At 43.0% G+C, this 9,813-nt stretch overlaps 1 protein-coding gene across 1 annotated transcript; it reads left to right on the top strand.

Moving 5' to 3' along the window:
- Positions 1-454: 454 nt before the first annotated feature.
- On the top strand, positions 455-9,297 carry LOC124663911 (paired amphipathic helix protein Sin3-like 4). Its single transcript, XM_047201547.1, has 22 exons — positions 455-545; positions 649-801; positions 979-1,255; positions 1,369-1,530; positions 2,109-2,385; positions 2,592-2,725; positions 2,861-2,936; positions 3,055-3,084; positions 3,168-3,421; positions 3,553-3,707; positions 5,022-5,149; positions 5,269-5,523; positions 5,653-6,249; positions 6,607-6,692; positions 6,884-7,342; positions 7,413-7,516; positions 7,604-7,742; positions 7,826-7,978; positions 8,077-8,237; positions 8,319-8,430; positions 8,627-8,801; positions 8,932-9,297. The coding sequence occupies exons 1-21, from the start codon at positions 496-498 to the stop codon at positions 8,780-8,782; spliced, it is 3,918 nt and encodes a 1,305-aa protein (XP_047057503.1). The 5' UTR covers positions 455-495; the 3' UTR covers positions 8,783-8,801; positions 8,932-9,297.
- Positions 9,298-9,813: the final 516 nt, after the last annotated feature.

Here is a 9,813-nt window from a genome sequence, read left to right as displayed (position 1 = left end):
TCAATTTGCGCCACCGGTCTGTAATATGATCGCGTGGAAACGATCTCTTTTAAATATAAACTATTTAAATTTATGTTTGGGGACGCGGCTGGGAAGCTACGTTATCCAAACACGACAAACACGACGTGAAGAAAACACGTCCTCCTAACATTCGATCAGGCGCTGTTCGAGGGACAGGGTTGGAGATTGCCTCTTAACATCTGGCGGTGGTGAGGTCATCCAGGATTGGACGACCCACATGAGCGCCGGTGGTCGGTGTGCTTCGTCGCTCACTTTTCATCACAAACAGAGAAGAGAAAGAAGCAGGGATCGTATCAGTTCGTATTTCGTTCCCCATTTCCACCCTCTCCCCTGTCTGTCGCGCGTCCCTCGTTTCCCTCGCTGGGCTGCTGCTTCTGCTGCTGCTGCTAGGGTTTGCGCCGAGTGGATCCGGCCGCCGCCGCCGCCGCCGCCGCCGCCGGATGAGCTGACCCGGCCGTTGCGACCCGCCCGCCCATGGGGTCTCAGCTCAAGCGCCCCAACAACGTCGTCCCGCGATCCGATCCGTAAGTACCCCGCTTCCTTCCTTCCTTCCTTGAGTTCCATCCATGGTCACATTCCATTCCCTCCCACCCTCTTCCTGATCTGACCCTGCTCCGCCCGCCGCAGCTCCAGGATGTCTCCGCCGTCGCCGGCGTCGGCGCAGAAGCTTACCACCAACGACGCCCTCACCTACCTCAAGGCCGTCAAGGACAAGTTCCACGACAACCGCGCCAAGTACGACGAGTTCCTCGAGGTCATGCGCGACTTCAAATCCACCAGGTCTCTCTCTATCCCTCCCCGCCTCCCCTGTACCACACTACCTACTACTGCAATAGCCATCGTTACCTTCACCGTCCATTTCGCTAGTTAAAAAAAAGGAAACATCCATTCCTTTCGAGGATATACATGTATTATAACCATGTTCATTCCTGTATCTGCGTTTGATTTTGTGCACAGGATCGACACTGCAGGCGTCATCATCCGCGTCAAGACCCTCTTCAGCGGCTACCCGGAGCTCATCCTCGGCTTCAACGCCTTCCTGCCCAAGGGATTCGCCATCAAGCTCCAGGACCTTGACAGCGACAAGAAGCCCGTCGACTTCACCGAGGCTATCAGCTTCGTCAACAAGATTAAGGCCCGGTTCCAGCACGAGGAGACTGTGTACAAGGCGTTCCTGGGGATACTCAACATGTACCGCATGCACAACAAGTCCATCCAGGACGTATACCAGGAGGTATATAAGTAACCTACCTTGCGTCGTTTGGTGCCCACGTATTCATAGATATGCTTGTATCTACACACTACATGCCAACACCAATGAACTCCCTGTTTTTTTTCTCTCTCTAGGTTGCGACGCTCTTCTGCGACCATGCTGACTTGCTCGAGGAGTTCAAGCATTTCTTGCCTGATACGTCGACTGCCCCGCAAGTCTTGAAGGGTGTTTCCGTCAAACAGGATGACGACAAGACCCAAGTAATGCCTCCTGATAGGAAAGTACAGAGCATTAAGGTAAACATAGCATGTACCACTTGTCGTTATCTGTGTTCAACTCTGAATGCTCGTGTAATTGTATAGTTAGCGCCTTTTTCTGTAGGACTATTTTCTGTACCTGAATGAAACATACCCATGAAAGAGTTGAGAGTTCTTACATGGGATTTAGGATCACTGGATATTAGTTGGCACTGGCTCCTCCATGGCTGTACAGATGTAGATATTAAATTTATCAAATAATTGTTTAGGCTCTTATTCCAGCATATACTCCTGGACAGAGCATTAAGGTAAACATGGACATGTGCCACTCTTATTGTTATCTGTCTTCGTTTGTGAATGCTCGCCTAATTGTTAATACCGATGATGAAGTTATATGGGATTTAGGATCACTGGGTATTACTACCTGGCGTTGGCTCCTCCATGGCTTCACAGTTATAGATAGGAAGTTATAAAGTAGAAAGTGGAAACCACAGCCTCTATTAGGCACTTATTCCCACATGTACAGTTGTATACTCCTGGACATCAATGCTGTAGCAATTCACTCATTCATCAGCCACAAATGCTCTATGCTGACTTGTGGTTTTCTCTTTCTCCAGAGGGAGAGGCCTTGTCCGTTAACGGCTGAACGTGACACCAGTGTTGATCGCCCTGATCTTGAGCATGGCCCCGATAGGAAGCGTGTCGACAAAGAAAAGGGTCATAAGATTGATCGGGATAGAAGATATCATGACAAGGATGGTGAATATGACAGCAAAGACTTGGATGGAGGACAACTCAGGCGCAAAACTTTCCCAAAGAAGCTGGAGGCTGATACACACCAAGGGGCGGCTAGCATCTCTGCTTCGTCGTACAATGATAACGATGCACACAAAAGTGAGTACCTGGCCATGCTGAACAATATTAAGATGTCAATTCGTACGGATATATGTGCATTGTGGCATCACCATTGCCTTGTAGTTCTGTTGGTTTCTATTATTTTTTAAAATCTATCTTGTGCTTCTGTTCAGCTTCAAATTAGTAATGCCCTACACAGTCCTTCCTCTTTGATTTATAGATTCATTTCTTTAATTTAAAATCAGGTGTGTACACGCAAGAGCTCCACTTCTGCGAGAAAGTAAAGGAGAAGCTTGAGCCTGAAGCTTACCAGGAGTTTTTGAAATGCCTTCACATATACAGCCAGGAAATAATTACAAGAAGTGAATTGAAAAATCTGGTAAGCTAGATCGATGTGTTCTTAAGACGAATTCCAAATCTTAGCTAATGATCTGAAAAGTTTGTGAGACACCTAACCAGTGGATAAACGTATGTTATGTCTTTGAACATGGATAGCTTTGCCTTATTTTTTCAGGTAAATGACATGCTTCAGCGCTGTCCAGATCTTATGAATGGTTTTAGTGAGTTCTTGGAACAGTGCGAAAATATAGGTTGGCCACATACATTAATGTACTTGTGTATTTAAGTTTGTTGAATGCACTTTCTCTGTACCACATTTTATTATGTTGTGTTTATTTTTCATTTCTAAAGAGTTCTTTTACTCTGTAGATGGCTTTCTAGATGGAGTCATCAGTAAAAGTAAGCCATCTCTTACTCTGAAGTTTATAATTTCACTTGTTACACTCTGTAGAGACTTTTAATACTAGTTTTCTTTAATGAAGGGCAAACATCACGAACAACGAAGACATTGGAAAAAGAGAGAGATAAAGGGCGTGCAGGGGAGGACAGGGAGAGAGATAATGAAAAACCAAGTGAAAACGAACGACAAAGGCTTGATAAAGTGTCTAAGGATGGTGCTACCCACAAAGCTCCTGCATTCTCTAGCAAAGAGAAGTACCTAGGCAAGCCAATATCGGAGCTTGACCTCTCAAATTGTCAGCGGTGTACTCCTAGTTACCGACTTTTGCCTAAAAATGTAAGCTGGTTCAACTTATTGGAATAATTTTCTTTCTCCTTTTTAGTCCCTGAGACATTTCTGTCTTACAATGATGTCCACAATGTCTCATGTTTCCTTTATTTATTTATTTATTTATTTATTTATTTCAGTACCCTATACCTTCTTCAAGTTCCAGAACCGACCTTGGAGTCTCTCTGCTCAACGATCTCTGGGTATCAGTGACCTCAGGAAGTGAGGACTATTCATTCAAACACATGCGGAAGAATCAGTATGAAGAAAGCTTGTTTAGATGTGAAGACGACAGGTTCTGGACTATGTTTCGTGTTTGATTGTATCTAACTGCTAGCACCTATTAGCAAAGTGCACAATCATATATATTAGCAAAGGGCACAATCTATAGGTTCACTATCCATTTGTTTTTCTTTTATAACAGCATGATTCTGGTTTAGTTAATGAAACCAAAGTGGTACTACAAGATTAAATCCACACAAGAAATGGAAAGAACCAATCTAACTGGCAGGCTATTTTATCCGCTGACTGCATCAACAGAAAAAAATCTCCACCCTAACACTAGGACCTTAACCTCAGACTGCGCACAATCTTGTCCAAAAGGAAAATCGTAACATTGCACGGAAAGTAGAGACAAAACAAAAACTTCCATGGATCATCGTTTCTATACCAAGCATCCAAAATTAACTACTGCCGCACCATCATGATGCCGCCCTGTTGCCTTTGAACACTACATATGCCATTTGCCAATTGCAAGAGATCCTTGGGACCCCATTGAAGAATTTTGTTCTTTTGTGTTGCATGTTAGCCAAAAGTCAATCAAGTGGCAGGAATACAACTGCCGACTGCGGGGTCATGATGAATTTTGTTTCGGAAACAGGCATCATTCCTTCCATGAATTGTCATGCACCCACAATACTGACGAAAATGAAAAGCTACTCACTACCTGAAAGAGATGCAGAATCCAGCACAGTAGGAAGTTAGAGAGTACAGTAGTCCACACCCCAAATGTTCAGTAGTAACCACACAGCAACAAAACATGCAGAAAACCCCTTCGATAATTTGTATGCAGTAGAAGCTGGATTCCTATCAGAAATAAGTTGATTGTGCGTAACCAGAGTCTGCTTGTAGTCACGATTTATATTCATGCCCACATTTGTTCAGCTGTCATGTCATAACACTTAGGCGATTCCTTAATGGGTGCCTGTTCCCATCCATCTCAGTGTAGCTCTTAACTCGGGAAGAGGAAAATGGTTTTTGGGAAATTTTTCGGATTTTTTCCAAACCATGCCACGTCTGATGCTGACTTAACAAACTTGGCTATCCTATATATGGAAATAAGTGCATCGGGTCCGACAGGGGCGGCTATACGCTGCTATTGCTGTTGCGACATCATCAGTACAATAGGCCGGAAATGTGTTTATAACAGCTACTCCCTCCGATCTATAATAAGTGTCGCTGTTTTTGTACTTGAAGGAGTATATCACACTTTGTGTTTCTTCTTCTCTGGCATTGTATCACCTATTAACCAGAATAGCACTGCTCCACAGAATATCTTTCCATTTTAAGTAGCTCGTGGATGATAATTACCCTTTGAAATTCTTTTTAGGTTTGAGTTGGACATGCTGTTGGAATCTGTTAATGTGGCGATCAAGCGTGTTGAGGAGTTAATAGAAAAGATGCAAGACAATTCAATCAAATCAGACAACCCTATACGCATCGATGAACATTTGACTTGTAAGCATCTGGCAGCATGTGTTGGACATGTATTGTAGTTCTTTTGCTGTATATATTTTTACTGCTCTCTTATGGTTGAACAAATTTTTTATAAATTGGATTCTATGTGCTTTTGACAGCTTTGAATTTGAGGTGTATAGAACGGTTATATGGTGACCATGGCCTTGATGTCATGGATGTTCTTCGCAAAAATGCTAGCGTGGCGTTGCCAGTTATTTTAACTAGGCTTAAGCAAAAACAGGACGAATGGTCAAGGTGCCGGTCAGATTTTAATAGAGTTTGGGCTGAAATATATGCCAAGAATTATCACAAGTCCCTTGACCATCGCAGCTTCTATTTCAAACAACAAGATTCGAAGAATCTGAGCACAAAAGGTATGCATTTATGATGTGTATATGTATGTTGTTCCTGCCTTCCTGGTACCGCAACTGAATCATCATGTATGCCTTGCACCCTTGTTTTACATCTGTGTTTTTTGAACTACTTTTCTACCCCTTGTACAGCTCTATTGTCGGAGATCAAGGAAATTAATGATAAGAAAAGGAAGGATGATGATGTGCTTCTTGCTATTGCTGCTGGGAATAGGCGGCCAATAGTTCCCAATATGTCATTTGAGTATGTAGATTCAGAAATTCATGAAGATGTTTATCAGATCATCAAGTACTCTTGTGGAGAAGTCTGTAGTTCGGCAGATCAAGTCGACAAAGTGATGAGAACCTGGACAACATTCATGGAACCTATTTTGGGAGTTCAGCCCCGAGCTAGTTGTGCCGAAAATGCAGGTTTGGTAAAACTCAAGAGCCGAACCCCTACAGCTAGTGTTGGGGAAAACAATGATGCAACAAAAAATAATGTCGTTGCTGTTAAGCAAGCTGATGGAGACGAAAGCGTTCCAAAGGAACAAGCGCAATCTTCTCGTGCTTCATTGGCGAATGGAGCTACAGAAGATGCTCAAAATGGTTTCCATGATGCTGATCGAGCTGTTCACAGAGGTGAGGGGCCATCTGGACAAAACATTTCCACCGAAAGGTCAGTGGAGAGTGCCCACCTTTCTCAGACTAAACAGAATCAGCGTAGAACAAATTTGGAGCTTACATCAGGTTTGTGCTGTCTGTTAAATATGGAGCTTACATTTTTAAGGTACATTTTAGCGTAGCTTATTTACTACCTCCATCCCAAAATATAAGGTGCCCTTAAATTTTGCTGGTCAACAACTTATAACTTTGACTATGATTTGAACTCATAATATGTCCAATTTTTTTGTATAAATATATATGAAGTGAAAGATATTTGCAAGATGAATGCAACGATGCCATTTACTGAAACCATATAATTTTGTATATATATTAGTGGTCAAAGTTGTGCATCAAAGACTGGAAAAAGTGTGCCTTATATTTTGGGATGGAGGGAGTATGATTTTGTTAGCTAACTCTCAGTGGTTAAATTTGGCCTGTTAGGTACTAGTACTTATAGAAGTAATTTCTCTGGAGGTGAGGCTGTGGTTGAAGCTATGGGTGGCAATGAGGCAATTCCCTCTACAGGGGTACGTTTCTTGAACTGGATTTATTCACCATCTTACTCTGACTCTTAGCTTTGTGTGTTCATTTTCATGCCTTTGCTTACATTGTGGTTTAGTTGATTCTTATTGGTCGCAGTTTTATCAATGCATACCATGAAACTGAATTCAAGAAACTCATGCTTTGCTTATGTTAATTTGTATTCTCATTTCAACAGAGAGGAGAAACTGGACCTCATAAGAATTCAAAGATTGAAAGAGAAGAGGGAGAATTATCTCCTAATGTAGCTGTAGATGGAGAGAATGGTGCTGATGTGGACGACGAAGGTGAGGAAAGTGCCCAGAGATCTATGGAAGACAGTGAAAATGCATCTGAGGCTGGCGAGGATGCCTCTGGTAGCGAATCTGGTGATGGTGATGAGTGTTCTCGAGAAAATCACGAGGATGAAGAGGATGTTGATCACGATGATCCTGATGCCAAGGAGGAAAGTGAGGGTGAGGCAGAGGGAAACACAGAGGCACATGATGCCGATGGAGGAATATCACTGCCAATTTCAGAAAGCGCAGTTAAACCACTTGCCAAGCATGTCCCCACTGTTTTACATGATCGCGAGGAGAAGTTTTCATGCATATTTTATGGAAATGATTCATTTTATGTTCTTTTCAGGCTACACCAGGTTAGTCATTTGTATACATGCCATTTTCCTATATGGTTGATGCCCCTTGGCTAACTTGTATTAATTGTAGATCTTATATGAGAGAATACTATCAGCTAAGACAAACTCTTCTACAACCGAAAAGAAGTGGAGAACCTCCTCCAAGGATACAAACTCCCCACACCAATATTCAAAGTAACAATACTCCGCCACTCTGCTCCATTTTGTTGGAACCTTTCCTCCACGTGATGGATAGCTAATGTATATTATTAATGCATGCAGGTTTATGAGTGCACTTTATAACTTGCTTGATGGTTCTTCTGACAACACCAAGTTTGAGGATGACTGCCGTTCTATCATCGGGACTCAGTCATATGTTCTTTTTACGTTGGATAAGCTGATATACAAAGTTGTGAAGCAGGCAAGTCGCCCTACCTAACTAGCGGATCTGCTAATATCATGTACTGCCTAGTGCCTACAATATTGATTTTCCTATGTCTTCAGCTTCAAGCGGTAGCATCTGATGAAATGGATAACAAGCTGCTCCAGCTTTACATATATGAGAAGTCCAGGTCTCCTGGAAGGTTCTTTGATCTAGTTTATCACGAGAATGCTCGGGTTATTCTCCATGAGGAGAGCATATATCGATTTGAACGGGTAAGTTTGTTTACATAATCAAGTATCCTATGGGGTACATTTGCAGAGGACTAATAGTGTTGTACCAACTCACCCACCGTTCCTGTTGTAATTTGCAGCGCTCAGACCCTACAAGATTATCTATCCAGCTCATGGACTATGGGCATGAAAAGCCTGAAGTAACCGCAGTCTCGATTGATCCAAATTTTTCGTCTTATCTCTACGATGATTACTTGTCGAGTTCAGATATGAATATATGTGATGATGTCTTCCTCGAGAGGTACTTTTCTGGTATCGCACCACTGGGGCCTTTGCTTTCGCCTTGTTCTTTTCATGGGCTGACCTCACTTTAATTTCCCAGGAATAAGCGGAAGCATGGGGGCAACGATGACATTCAGGCTTCCTTGGAGGCCATGGATGGTTTCAGGGTCAGTAATGGCCTCGAACACAAGATATCCTGCAAATCCTCAAAGGTACTACATACATTTCAGTGTGAGCATTGAACTTGATCTGATGTAATATTGAATTTTGCCATCACTGTTTGCTATTTTGTTTACACTACTGAATTTTTTGCTGATTGTGATCGCACTTTGTCCATCGACCATGCCATGTTTTGCTACAATTTTGGAGTATTTAATTAACCAGTGATGTATGGCATCATATATGCAGGCATCGTATGTCCTCGATACAGAAGATTTTCTGTTCCGTGTAAGAAAGAGGAGGCGAGTTTCATCTATCGGAACCATACCTGGCAAGGCCGATATTGCGAAGGCAGCTGATGCTGTAAAAGCACAACGATTCCATAGATTCCTCTCCAGGCCCTAGGGCCATGCGGCAGATTCTGGTAATTTATTTTAGCTTACATACAATGACATGCATCACTAAATATGCACGACTAGATTGTACTGTGCCATATCTTTATTACAGTTGTTGACATGTATTTTACAATACTGCCATGATGTTTCTTTTTGCAGCCATGGTATCTAATCTGAAGACGACACTGACGTGCTTCGATAGAAATGTGGTGGGAAACCGTGTCTTCCCAACCTTTTGGAACAAACAGCCTTTGGAAGCAAACATCTGGGGCTGGGGCTGGTAAATACCAAAGCATGCATTAGGCTGAACTTAAATGACCTGATTGTGTTCGGAATGTGTATATATTAACACCCAGGATGTCGTTTATCCCGTTAACTGATCACTGTTATTGTCCGTATGTTTTGCTTTACTGGAGATGTGTCATCGGGCACTAGTATGTAATGACTCATGCTAATCTGCCTATGTAATGACTCATGCTAATCTGCCTTGGGGACGTCGTTATATCTGTGAGCTCGAGTTGCCCCACTGTTGATTAGGTTTTCCTTGGGTTGTTGTGCCTCCTTGCTAGATACTCCCTCCGTTTCAAAATATAAGACGTTTTGGGATTCGTAGGTCAATTTTTGCCACGTTATGAAGTTTTCCGTGTTTCCATTTTTACCCTCGCTCGCTAGGCACCGGATGCCCCTCGCTTGTGTCGCACGGACACTTCTCTCGCATGGCACGGATAGCTCCCTTGCCACATCTCCCTAGGCATATCTCCAACGGGCCGATGCAAATGGATGTTTCGGATTGCGGTTAAAAAATGCGCATCTGCATCTGAATTGTGGTCCTGCACATTTGGGACCCATATATCCGAAATATTTGTCAAAATGGGCAGCCCGAGTTGGCGCAAGGGGGAAAATATTGAACTGAATGAAATGTCCCATTTACCCATGCGTTTTGAGGGATGTAAGCCTGTAACGCCTGAACCCAAAGCTAGGGTAAGGATATTCGTGTGGAATTGAGGAATTGTTGCCAGCCAGTTTTCCACGAACCGTCTC

This window comes from Lolium rigidum, chromosome 6 (genome assembly GCF_022539505.1).
Source record: "Lolium rigidum isolate FL_2022 chromosome 6, APGP_CSIRO_Lrig_0.1, whole genome shotgun sequence".
Taxonomy (NCBI): Eukaryota; Viridiplantae; Streptophyta; class Magnoliopsida; order Poales; family Poaceae; genus Lolium; species Lolium rigidum.
Note: the sequence above shows the minus strand (reverse complement) of the source record. Positions and strands in the feature narration are given on the sequence as shown.